The sequence below is a fragment of the Prenolepis imparis genome, unplaced genomic scaffold (assembly GCF_030444845.1).
Source record: "Prenolepis imparis isolate NDT839.2.m4 unplaced genomic scaffold, iyPreImpa1.0 SCAF_14, whole genome shotgun sequence".
NCBI classification, from domain to species: Eukaryota; Metazoa; Arthropoda; class Insecta; order Hymenoptera; family Formicidae; genus Prenolepis; species Prenolepis imparis.
In genome coordinates this window covers 8,006,996-8,020,547 of record NW_028141172.1, presented here as the reverse complement: position 1 = coordinate 8,020,547, position 13,552 = coordinate 8,006,996, and the positions used below count along the sequence as shown (strand labels likewise).

Genomic DNA, 13,552 nt, shown 5'->3' with positions numbered 1-13,552 from the left:
ACCAACAAACGATTCCGCATCGATTGAGCCTCTGCAAAACTTAAATAATCGAAATTAAAAGCCGGGGGCTAACTTCACGGTTATTTCCCTAGAAAATTATCAAATATCGTTTTTTGCTTTTATTTATAAAACGACGATCTAACAAACGTTCTAATTAGCATATTCGTAACCAACAAACGATTCCGCATCGATTCAGCCTCTGCAAAACTTAAATAATCTAAATTAAAAGCCGAGGGCTAACTTCACGGTTATTTCCCTAGAAAATTATTAAATATCGTTTTTTGCTTTTATTTAAGAAACGATGATCTAACAAACGTTCCAATTAGCATATTCGTAACCAACAAACGATTCCGCATCGATTGAGCCTCTGCAAAACTTAAATAATCGAAATTAAAAGCCGGGGGCTAACTTTGCGGATATTTCCCTAGAAAATTATCAAATATCGTTTTTTGCTTTTATTTAAGAAACGACGATCTAACAAACGTTTTAATTAGCATATTCGTGACCAACAAACGATTCCGCATCGATTCAGCCTCTGCAAAACTGAAATAGGATCAAAATAAAAAACCGGGGGCTAACTTTACGGTCAATTTTATTTTTTATTTTGCAGCGCGAGGCTAATCTAACAAACGTTTTAATTAATCTAACAATCACCTACAAACGACTTACAAACGATTAAAAAAAAAAAAAACTCAAAAAGTCAAAATTGGGGGGCCAAGTTCACGGAGCTAAGTATACTGTGGTTCGATATCCGACTGCGACATACGACATATTGTAGAACGGGCCTAAGAAATTGACCAATACAGTCAAGTATGAGTCTAAGGCCCTGCGCACAATAGAGAAACTATTAGGAACAAATATTAAATATTAAGAATAAGAATTATTTTAAAATAATAAAATCGAAAAAACTCTGATATAAAAATACAAATTCGAGTATAAAAGATTAGTAAGGGCTAATAAACTACTAACAATAAGAGTCCTTTATACCCGAATTTGTATTTTTATATTAGAGTTTTTCCGATTTTACTATTTTAAAATAATTCTTATTCTTAATATTTAATATTTATTCCTAATAGTTTTTCTATTGTGCGCAGGGCCTTACGCGGAAAATATCAGTGTTATCAGTCCATGGGACTCTTAGAACATATAGATATGGAAGGAGAATAGCAGACTGAAACATGTCCGGAGGAAGTGAGAAAGAAAATCATCGTTGCCTCTCTCTCAGAGAGTTACTGCTCGAAAGTGCGCATGCGTGTCATTTGCTGAAGCATACAAGCATCATGTGTGTACATAAGCCGCGCGTGCGCACTTTCGAGCAGTAACTCTCTGAGAGAGAGGCAACGATGATTTTCTTTCTCACTTCCTCCGGACATCTTTTTCTGGTCGAGAACAAAGGCATTCTCCTTCCATATCTATATGTTCTAAGATGGGACTCCACCCTAAGAATGTAACCAATCACGTTCGATTATTACCTAGTGATTTTCTTCGCTGAATACGACCAATATATTAATCGAATAAATGTAGCACTGCATCTCGAAGAGGATAGCAACACAGTATATACAGTAGCGCAACTCTCTGTCGGCGCCTTTGAAGTTAGTGTTGGCCAAAATGAAGTGCGCATGTGCGAAATAAGCGAGTTGCCCAGTAATGCCATCTAAACTTCTCTCTCGCACACTCTTGTTTGTTCTCTCTCCAACTCATTCTCTTTCTAACTCAGTCATTACTAACATATCAGAATAATATAATTTAACAAAAATAATACAAAATAGAAAGAAATACAAATTATTATAATAATATGTATGTTAAAAAATAAATAAAAATTTCTAAAGCGTATCATTAATAAATAATATGAGACGTGTGTAATGTTAAAATAGACAAAGGCAAAAAAAAGAAAATATAATATATAAAAATTATTAACTATATACATTGTTATAAAAAAAATCATAGTATTATTAATTATATGTATCAAAATAATAAAATTATATATTATACAAAAATTTAATTGCACGCTATAAATAAGTGACAACGAGAAATAATAAAATGCAATATTTTTATAAAATAAAAAAATTATATTTATTAAATATATATTTTTGTATAATAATGTTAATATGAAGTATATAAATAAAATTTATGAAACAAAAATATAATCACATATAAAATATTTATTACAAATCACATATAAAATATTTATTACAAATTTTATTAATAAATAAAATTAAAAGTATTTTAGTTTTCCTAAAAATAACATGTTGATTTAATGTAGATATTCTAAAAATTACATTACATATTATATATTTATGATAAACAAAGAAATGTTTAAAAAATATTTTTATAAATATGCATATACATACATACATATATATATATATATATATATATATATATATATATATATATATATACCTAATATCTCTATTTTTTCTTCCAAATTCTTTACCTGTCTGTACCTCAGCTACTCGATCCACCTCGATACAAACAAGAAAGAACCTCAGAAGAGCAAAAGAAACTTTATATAAAATAATTAATAATATTATAATACATATAGTATAGTAAAAATACATATAGTAATAATCTATAAATAATGTTTTTATAAAAAATGAGATGAAATTAATTTTAATTACCGCTTTGTATACTTACTAATTATTATTCCAAATTGGCATGAGAATTATTGTCGCAATTAAAGAGGGCATTTAAATGTGTTAAGGCATTTAAATGAGACTGAAAGAGACCGAAACAAGTAAGAGTGAGTGAAAGAGAAGTTCAGATGGCACTACTGGGCAACTCGCTTACTTCGCGCATGCGCACTCCATTTTGGCCAACACAAAATCGAGAGAGTTGCGCTACTGTATATACTGTGATAGCAATTTAATAAAGAAGGAAAAGAAATAACCTCTCTCGAGTGAAAGAAAAGCAACGAAAACGTAAACTAGCGAAAGAGATGTATGCGAATGTTCTGTGAACGCCTTGGTGAACAGGCGATGGATGGACGGATGACGTTCAGCGAGGAACGTGAGACAACCCTGCCGAGAAATGCCGATAACTCATCACACCAGATTTCGTCAACATCCACATCCGAGTCAACGAATAACGACGTCGCCAAAGAGAGACTGGCGATAGAGGAGCGATTGGCTGCTAAAATGTTTTCGTATGAAATTATTTGTTTTTTCCTCGCGATTACTTTTGCTGCTATGGCTGCTCTACACAGCTCGTGAGTTGTTAATTTATATACACTACTTAAACTTTCTGACGGTAGTTTATATATATATATATATATATATATATATATATATATATATTTTATATTATTTATATATATTTTTATTGTGTCTATAGATTCGAACTTATTGTTAGTTTCTAATATTTCTTGACAGACTGAACATCCTTGCACTGAACATATTACTCTAGATATTTCTTATTTATTTAACAAAAAATTTTAATTAAATACTTTTTTCTTTATTTTTTTTTATTTTTATAATTTTTTAAAATAATTTTTATTATTTTTTTTATTGTGTTGCTTTCTTCAATCTCTCTCTTTCTTTCTTGAAAAACGTACTATTAGAAATACATATGTATTTGTATCACCACACTTGGGTCATATAAATAAAACATGTATCAAAAATTAAATAAAGATCCATAACTAGACTAAATTACATATATCCATTACGTATCTAACCTTTAACATATGTTCCATTTATATGATCATAATTGATGAGTGATACAATATAAAGATATACAAAGAGCTTTCTAGCAAGAAACATATGTAGGATGCTTTCCAGCTACAATACAAGTCAACACAATCATACATAGCTGAAATACTATATTCGAGTGTGTCGTCGTGGCTGCTTTCGCGACAAAATCAAAATAATTCAGATTAAAATAATCCTGTGCTGTGATTGGTCAAATCTGAAATTTCACTGAATTCTATTTGAATGAGGATACCAACCTTTTTATTATTTATTATTATTTTTTATTATTTTTATATATTCTTTACAGAGCCAAAAAAATTGTTTTTAATTAAAAAAGTATTTCAATAGGGGAGGTAAACTTTTAAAAAAACTTTTAAAAAAATTGTAAAAATTTAAAAACTTTGAAAAGGCAACTGTAAAGTGACTGCCCTCTGGCGGTAAAAAGTAGAAAAGCTAAGCAATGTTTTAGCTTTTTTACTTTTTATCGCCGGAGGGCAGTCACATTTTACAGTCGCTTTTTATAATTATAAATTTTTTAAATTATTTTTTTCACCGCCAGAGAGCGAGATAGTCACATTACATAGCTTTTTCAGTTTTAAATTAAAAAAATTTTTTTAAGTTTACCTCCTACACAGTGTATGACTGTTTCATTGTTAGAAAGTATCCATGGACATAATTAACCATATAAAAAAAATTTTTTTGGAATCTTAAAAATCCTTTATTTGATGGCTAATTGTGTATTGTTTTTTTGGTTGAAAGCTCTCGCAATAAGTTTTGCCTATATCTGTAGCCGGCTTAATCGTTTGTATCCGTTTATCATCATGAATTTTGTAGACCTCCCAAAATTTCCAAACCTCCTATAGCGAGACCTTTCTTCGCTCAGAGCTCCATAGTATTGGATTTCTATAAAGGTCACTTAGATGCGATGATCGAAAGAATAATGCAGGCAGATTTTAGTTTCGTTATGTATTACGCTCCTTGGGATGCGGAAAGTCAGGCTCTTCGTAATGAGTTTGAAAGTGTTGCTCAGTTTTATCATCCACAGGTATGCAAGATTGCAATAATATATGAGTCATTCGCTCGAAGAACGACTTAAATCGACTTAAGTTTTTGCACAAAAAAATTGAAAATTCAACTAAATGATTCAAGTTATTAAATATTTTGCTACTCAGCAAAATAGGAACGTATATTAAAAAATATAAAAGCTGAATAACATAATGATTAATAACTCAAATCACACAGTTGAATCTTTAATTCAATTGTTTTTTTGCAAAAACTTAAGTCGACTTAAGTCGTTCTTCGAGCGAACGACTCATATATCTCATCCGCATTTTCTTACATATTGATTAATGCTTGCATTGTGTGTTTTTAGATATTCTTTGCAGCCATTAATTGTTGGCATCCTGATTCGGAATGCAGAGCGCAGTACAATAAAATTCATGGCTATCCAGTGCTGATGTTGTATCCAGCCAGAGAATCTGGTATCAATTACAGAGGAATTCGCACAGCACCATACATGATTCATTTTCTAGATGCGCTTATGAATCCTATTGTCAGAATAACACATAAAGAACAACTAACAGAATTGTTGATTGCCAATGATGTAAGTGTAAATAATAAATTATATATAAAAAGTTATATAAAAAGTTAAAAAGAAACTTTGCGATGCATCCAGTACAACTGCTCACTGAGTGGTCTTTGAAACTTGTTTTTTTTTTTTTTTTTTTACGAAAAAAAACTTGTGAAAAAAATATTTAGTTATTTTCTAATTTACATCTCTAATAACAGTGTATTTTGTCTTGATTATTTGATAATTTATTAAAAAATTTACAGGCAGTGATTATAGGATACTTTAATTTTACAAGGTTGGATAAAACTCCTGGATATCGAGAGTTTTATAAGGCTGCAATACGATCACTAGAAAGAGATCCTAATAGAGAACTGATATTTGCTATAGTAACCAGTGCATCATCTAGTAAATTACATTACGGAGTCTATAAGTTTCCATCAGCAAATTTGCTCATGTGGAATGAATCTTTAGTAAGTAGTATTTATATGTGATTTTTTTTATTTACTTTATGTAATATATCAGTCTTAATGAAAATACTCAGAGCTATCCAGAAAACAATGAATGGACGTCCGAGAGTATTCTCAGTTGGATTAGCAGTTCTATTCATCAACCATCTCTTTGGTTACAACCTCCTGGTGTCAAAGCGCTTACTCTTGCACCTTATCTACACGAGGGACCTGTCTTATTTCTTTTCACACCACGGAATCCACTTCATGCAGAAAATCACATTTACAATCTGGTGCGTTATAAAATTATTCCATAATTTATAAATATTTACTAACATAAAAAATTACATTTATACATATATTTGTATAGTGATTTTTTAACTTTATTGAATATTTATGAAGTATAGTAACCCAATGAACACAACCTAATCAAAGTGATGTCAAAGTGTCATCAAATTGATAAAGAATATGATGTCAAAAAGATAGATCAAAATGATGGTAAAAAGAGTGCAATTTGACTGCAAAACGTCCCCTACTTTGATAATGATCCTGATCTATTCTATATAGAAGTAAAATTATATTTGATGTCTGTTTGACATCAAATATAATTTTACTTCTACATAGAATAAATGGAAGATTTAAACTAAACTTAGATTAGAACTAAATAATAGACTAAAACTAAATCATATTGAATAGGAACAAAGAAATTTTTTTTTTTTTTTTTGCTGAAATGGCTGCATTAGTTCAGTTTATCCCTTTCCTTCCAATGTGGAATAAAAAAGATAAATTCTGAACTAATGCAGTTAGTTCAGTTGAAAAGAATAGACTCAATATAAAGACAAAATAATGACAGCTTTAATCTTAATAACCACTTTTTGCCAGCTTTATATAAATCTCATGACTAAAACTTAAATACGAGTAAATAGCGCATCGTGCGTCACATAGCGGTAAATGAAGAAACTAACGATTACTGAATATTATTTTTTATATTTTTATACAGTTATATATATTCCTATGTCTCTACAATATTGCATTGCAACTTGTAAAATTGTAACATTGCTACAAGTAATTGCAATGTTCTCTGTGCTGTATAGGGTAAATCACAAATTGTCTCATTATAAAGTCATTTTGATGTCAACATGACATTGATTGAGTTTTTCCTATATAACATTAAAATTATTATCTAGATATCTAGTTTCATCTTTTCTTATATAATATTTCGTCGCACTCGTCAAAATATATGATGTCAATTTTTCGTCATATAATTATTTCCTTGACGCAATGAGGCCAAACAGCGATTTTGATGTCATATTGACATCATTTTGACGTAAGCTGTTTTCACTAGGAAAAGTTTCTTTTTTCATAAAATTACTTAATCTTAAAAAGAAATATAATACTAAGGTCTCTAATTTTTTGTCTTGCAAAATATATTTCAAAATTATTTTTTAAACATGTAATTTTATTTTTTTAAATATCTATGACCTTGAAAAATATGATATAACTTTGAAATCTCGAAAAAATAAGACATTGAGAAAAATTTTTTTCTTATAATATTGTGCCTCTTTCAAATAAATATTCCTCTGATATTTATTCATATCATCAAAAACGAGTAAAATATTTAAAAGGTGCTCAAGTTAGGCATAGGATATCATATATTCTTTTATAAAGCGATAAATATAATTATATCAAACAAATTATATCGAAATATTTTTGTTCTTTAGATAAGAGAACTTGGCTTACAGTATTACAACTGTGCAGATAATATGCTAGTGAAGGATATAATCGATCGTTTGGAAATGAAACGAAGTACAGCAATGATCCGTCACTTTTCTAGAAATCAAGAATGTGCCCATCTCCTGAACAAGACTAAAATTTATACTGAACCAATAAAGGAATCCATTACTACAATATCAATTCAGCGATGGATTAACAACAGTTGTTGTGCAAATGTGGCGATGAATAAATGCGATTCCTTATGCAAGACAAAGGCGATGAATTCATTAGAAAAAGAGATCTATAGAGCTAAAAAGTATGATGATATTTGCAAAGATACTGATGTATTCACATCTCTTAAGATTGGACAATATGAAGAGCAGATACACAATTATAACAAGAATTACAGGATAATAAAATCACAGGAAAAGTTAGAATTAAAGAGGTAACATTAATTATAAACACATATATTTTATAAAAATTTTTATATACAGGATGTGCGAAAAGTCCCGGAACGGTCAAATGTTTCGGAAAGGAAATATTTTACAAATGTTTTAGACAAAAATTGTAGTGTTTAAAAGAACCCATTTAGCGGTTTGATCTTAGATGGTATTACCAAGGTCATATCAAGGTCATTTTGAATTTTTTTTATGGAACCACCATATTTTTTTATAAATCGATTTCTCACAATATTCTGCATAAAAAGTTATAAGGGTAGGATATTTTCTACTTTAATTTGATATAATCTTGCATAAAAACTATGAAATATCTCGTAAAGTATTCATTTTCCGATGATCTTACTTCAATATGTTTATGCAAAATAATGAAAGAAATCAATTGGTGTAAAGAAAAGACATAGTTGTTTTTAAGAAAAAATATATAAATTGCCTAACAGCTGTAAAATTATATTAAAGTACAAACTATCTCGTAAACTATTCACTTTTTGGTCATCCTACTTTTGTAACTGTGTGAAAATGCAAAGATGTTCCATATATTTATATTAAAAAAATGAAATGTATATATTGTTTTAAGGGTACATACAGATATGAAGTATAAAACATCATTATTAAATGAAGAAACCGATTCACGATCTGCGACCATTATAAGAAGAAATTTTTTAAAAGAAAGTTGCAAAAGATGGTTAGCCGGAAACGATTATTACTCATCATTATTTCCGCAGGATTCTTCAAGGAAATTTAATATCAGTTTAAAAGAATTGGTTTGCAAAACCAACAAGACACTAGCTTTAATAGCTATTGACAGTTTACATTATTCCCATTTTGCGGAACATCTTGGGATTGATATCTCAAGGCGAAAAAATAAAACTACCGTTGTGATCTTAGATGCCGCGGTAAGTTTCAAAAGACGAAATAAAAAGACATTTTAATAATATATGTTGATATAATAAGTATACTTTGAAACATCATAAGTTTTGGTTATTTGAAATTAGTCTATTCAAGTTTTGAAATTTTCTCGATTTTTTTCAAATTACATATGCCATTTTTTTGTAATATTTTTTATTTTTTACATTGCAGTTAGAAAGTCAGTACGTCATGCATCATAATTTCAGCGAATATACTCTTGTCAATTTCATAAACAGTTATACACAAGGTTTGCTAGAGCGAACATTACGTTCAAACAATCCACAGCACAACGGAATGCAAAAGTTGCACAATGAGAAAAACCACAATAATGCTGAGGAGTTGCCTTCACAAATTCGTGTGCCAGAACTAACAACAAAAACATTTTTGGATACAATTTTGGATCCAAACAAGGTCAATTATGTAATGCATTTATCATATCTTAATTAGCAATGATAATAATATACAAGATGTATATTTTATTTTGAAAAGTCAAATAGTCTGGAAATTACAGGATTTTAGAAAAAATGTATCAGACAAAAGTTGTAGGGTTTCGAGGGAGACATAATATCGTGAAAAAAACTAAACCTAACCTAACCTAACCCTAACCTTTAAATGACCTTGAAAAACGCCATCCAAGGACAATTCAAGGTCACAATATTATGTCCCCCTCGAAACACCCTACAACTTTTGCCTGATACATTTTTTTTTAATCCTGTGATTTCTAGATTCTATTTGACTGTTCAAATAAAATGGGACACTGTACATTGATTTCAATGCATAATGCATCGATTTTTTTTTTATAGGACGTCGTTGTAATGTACTATTCTCCTCACTGTGGATTTTGTAGTGCTATATCATATGTATATTTAACAGTTGCATATTACTTATCCAATATGGATCATCTAATCTTTGTAAAGATTGATGGGGACAATAACGATTTACCGTGGGAATACAGCATGAATCGCTTTCCGTCCATTTTATTTTTTCCTGCAAAAAGGTGCGTTAACTTTTGCCTTAAGCAATTTTTAGTCCTAAACTTCTTTGAATGTCATACTTTTATTATATTTAAAAAAAAACTTTTATCTTACATTTTATTTATTTTATAATCTCCTTTTATTGTTTTTTCTGTTTTAATTATCAAAAACAATTTTTATTTAATTTAATTTCTATTATAGTTCTTGCGTATCCTTGCCGCGGCCATGTTAGAATGTGACGTCAGATAAACGAGAAAGCACACGCTGAAAATTCTTAGATGCCATTTTTAAATGAAAAGATATTTCGATGAAACACTACTTCAGATGGCTTTACACACTTTTAAAATACCTCAAAAACTATTCTCTTTTCCCTTGCCAGTCAATCAACAATATCAGACTTTGATCATGCGGAATGACTGCGCATGTGCAAAGACCAGACGGACTAGGCCTCATATTACAATCAATTTACAGCTGTTGATTGATTATAAAGGGAAAAGGGGATAGTTTTCGAGGTATTTTAAGAGTATGCTAAAGCCATCTGAAGTGCTATTTCATCGAAATATCTTTTTATTTCGAAATAGCATCTAAAATTTTTTAGCGTGTGTTTTCCCTGATAAAAAAAAACGATAGAAAACAACAGAAAACGATTACATCGTTTTTAATCGTAGTTATAAATCGAAAGTTAACGAAAGAATATCGTAAATGTACGATTGATTCTCTAGCGTTTCCTTTCGTAAGTATCCTATTAATATGTTATCGTTTCTTATCATTTCTTTTCGCTAACCCATACAGCATTGAATGATTGTAGAAACATATTGCATAGATCTAACATTATAATATTGCATGTGAGTTGTGAAATATTCCTGCAATATTACTGCAAGAATGTGGCAACAGTAAAATTTCCGCTTTTAAAAAAATTACAATATAATGCTATGGTATTATTACGGTGCAATATATTAAAAATAATATTAAATAAAACTTTTTATTTCGATATATTACGCGCTTTCATCATTATGTTTACTTATAGTAATTTAATGTAGTAAAATATATATATTTCTATAATTATTAACTTTAATTAAGTAAATTCTAGTTTATGCTGATGTTATAACATCAAGCGTTAAATCTAGCATTTACTCGACATTTTAAAGTTAAGAGACAATTGTACCTTTAGTCTTAGAGCTAATTTCATCAACTTTATATAATTCTCCTGACTAAAACTTAAGTACGAGATAGATAGTGAATTGCGCGTCGCATAGCGGTAAATGAAGGAACTAACGATTTGACTGAATACTATTCTTTTATAATATTTTTGGAATGTTGCTGTAAGATTTTTCATAAAATATTACAGTTATATGTTTCTATAATGTCCCTACAGTATTACAATGCAACTTGCAAGATTGTAATATTACTGCAATGTAATTGCAATGTACTGTTTTTGCAAATCGTATCGGTTCCTATTGTTTTCTATCGATTTTTTATCAGGGATGTTTTTTGTTGTAACTTTACGATAATACATTTATAAAATACGTTTTCAATTGTTTATGGTTGATGCATGATTAAAAATTATAGGTTTTTTCGTAATTGTACGTTAAAAAACTTAAAACTTTTTTTATTATAAATATACAATTGATTACGAATAGATTTTCAATCATTTTTTCTTGATAAATTCCAATAAAACAATAAAAAACAATATATCACAATAAGAATTTTATCGTATTCTAACGACTAAATCCGCTTTCAACAGAGAATGAAAGAAAACGATAAAAAACGATAACATTTCTTTCGAAATCTAAAAAGTAAAACAATAAGATACGATAAGAACCGATAAGATTTTCTACAGATCGTATCGGTTCCTATTGTTTTCTATCGATTTTTTTTATCAGGGTTCTCGCCTTTGACGTCACAATTCCAACATGGTCGGTGGAGAACCAGCATCGACATATAGAAATATATTCTATATGTCGATGAGAACCAGGAACCTTAATTATCATTATTTATATAAAAACGAATTTCAATATTTAATAATGTTTAATTTTGGCTGAAATTTTAGGAAAGAAGACAGCACTGTATTTCCATTTTCCATTCCTATTACTATCCCAAATTTACTGAACTTTGTACTAGCGAACTTAAACGGTGATTCCCACGTCGAAGCTTTGATCAACATTTGTCAGGCGGGAACGGGCGAAGCGCCGGATAAATGTATCATCAGAACACGATGGTTGTGTTTAGATATTATCGAGCAGCTTCTGCAGGACTACAGAAAGCTAAGACGGCATTTGAATTTTTTAGATAAAAAAGTTGCGCGCAATAAACGTAAAATCATTCTTCTTAAATTAGAGCATATCAAGGATATTCATTTAATTTTGGGTTCTACCGTTGATTTCGATCGAGAAAGGGATAGGGAGAAGACACAATTGATTAAGAGAAAGTTTCAAAGATACTATAGAGCTATTAGATCGTTAGAAACTGATAATAAGATGCCGGAAAGCCGGCATTTTACAATTAAGGATGCCGTGCGTACACCAACTGTTAAACGAGAATTGATGAGAAGCGAATTGTGATATAGATTTTGCCTTGCAAATCTAGATATGTCTTTGCTACGATAAATATACATACACGCACATATATAATACATGTGTGTGTGTGTGTGTGTGTAACGATAGATATTAATATTTTGGGATACTCTCGATAGTTCGGTAACTAAATTGATACCAAATTATAAAAAAAGATAGAATTTTTTCAATTTGGCTATCACTTCTTATAAATATAAAAAAGAAAAAAGTTTGTTAATGAAAAAGTAATGTTCCATAAATTAGAATCAATGATTTTAGAACTTGATGCAATAAAATCATCAAAAAGCATATATAAGTTCTTGTAAATACAAGATTGAATATGAATATGTTAGCAAATATTAATAAATGAAAAATGCGAGTAAATTTAATTTATGATCCTAATATATACTTCACTAAATATAAAATGTGCAGGAGAGTTTTAAAAATGCAAAACTTTTAATTATATTAATAATTTCAAAGACACAAAATTCTTATATCTATGCAGAGTAAACATCTAAAATGTATTTTCCAACTCTAGTCACATATTTGAGTTTTAAAAATTTATAGTCTAAGCGCTTAGACCATTCTCTTATTTAAATTAGATTAATCAATCGATTATAATAAAAATATTAAATAAAATATTGAATGTGTTATAAAAAAAATATTTGAAATTAATAAAATAGTATAATAACTAGTATAAGATTTGAATTTAATTAATCCAGAAATAGCTCCAATCCAAGTAAAAGTTATATGTATTTGCGACTTGAGAATAAGTCGAGAGCAAATCTTGTCAAATACCTGCTATAAATTGTTAGCAAATTGGTTACAAATTTGGTACAGAAGTTGTTTTCATTACTAATTAAGTCGGCAGATAGCGGTAAAAATCAAGCATTTAAATGCAATAGCGATGTAGATTGATATTTAAAGGCTTTTTTAATATATTTTTGAGGCTGTTTTTAATTCTATCAAGCCAATATTTAATTAGATAGATAGTTTAAGAAAAAGTTTAATTCTTACATAATAATTATAGGAAATTTCAGATAAATAATTTTAATAGAATAAAAATAATTTGTATTAAAAAATAATAAAATAATACACTGAAAAAACATTTAAAGAATTTAATTTTATAAAAATCTTATAAAAACAAAATCTTAAGGCTACATATATATAGCTATCAGCTATATAACCCAAGTAGCAAACTGACATATCATTAAACATCAAAATGACGTACGTTTGTTACCTTGGAA

General features: G+C 29.0%; 1 protein-coding gene across 4 annotated transcripts; it reads left to right on the top strand.

Moving 5' to 3' along the window:
- The first annotated feature begins 2,805 nt into the window (after window positions 1-2,805).
- LOC145945236 (thioredoxin domain-containing protein 11) lies at window positions 2,806-12,859 on the top strand. Of its 4 annotated transcripts, none has more exons than XM_083054111.1 (10): window positions 2,806-3,208; window positions 4,521-4,731; window positions 5,059-5,289; window positions 5,520-5,726; window positions 5,798-5,995; window positions 7,424-7,860; window positions 8,448-8,766; window positions 8,951-9,199; window positions 9,583-9,776; window positions 11,804-12,857. In XM_083054111.1, exons 1-10 carry the CDS (start codon window positions 2,943-2,945, stop codon window positions 12,312-12,314), a joined length of 2,823 nt encoding a protein of 940 aa, XP_082910237.1. In that variant the 5' UTR covers window positions 2,806-2,942; the 3' UTR covers window positions 12,315-12,857. The 4 variants fall into 4 exon arrangements, with proteins under 4 accessions (XP_082910237.1, XP_082910238.1, XP_082910239.1 ...); XM_083054112.1 differs by having other exon boundaries at window positions 2,807-3,208; window positions 8,951-9,190; window positions 11,804-12,856; XM_083054113.1 differs by having other exon boundaries at window positions 2,998-3,208; window positions 4,550-4,731; window positions 11,804-12,859.
- Window positions 12,860-13,552: the final 693 nt, after the last annotated feature.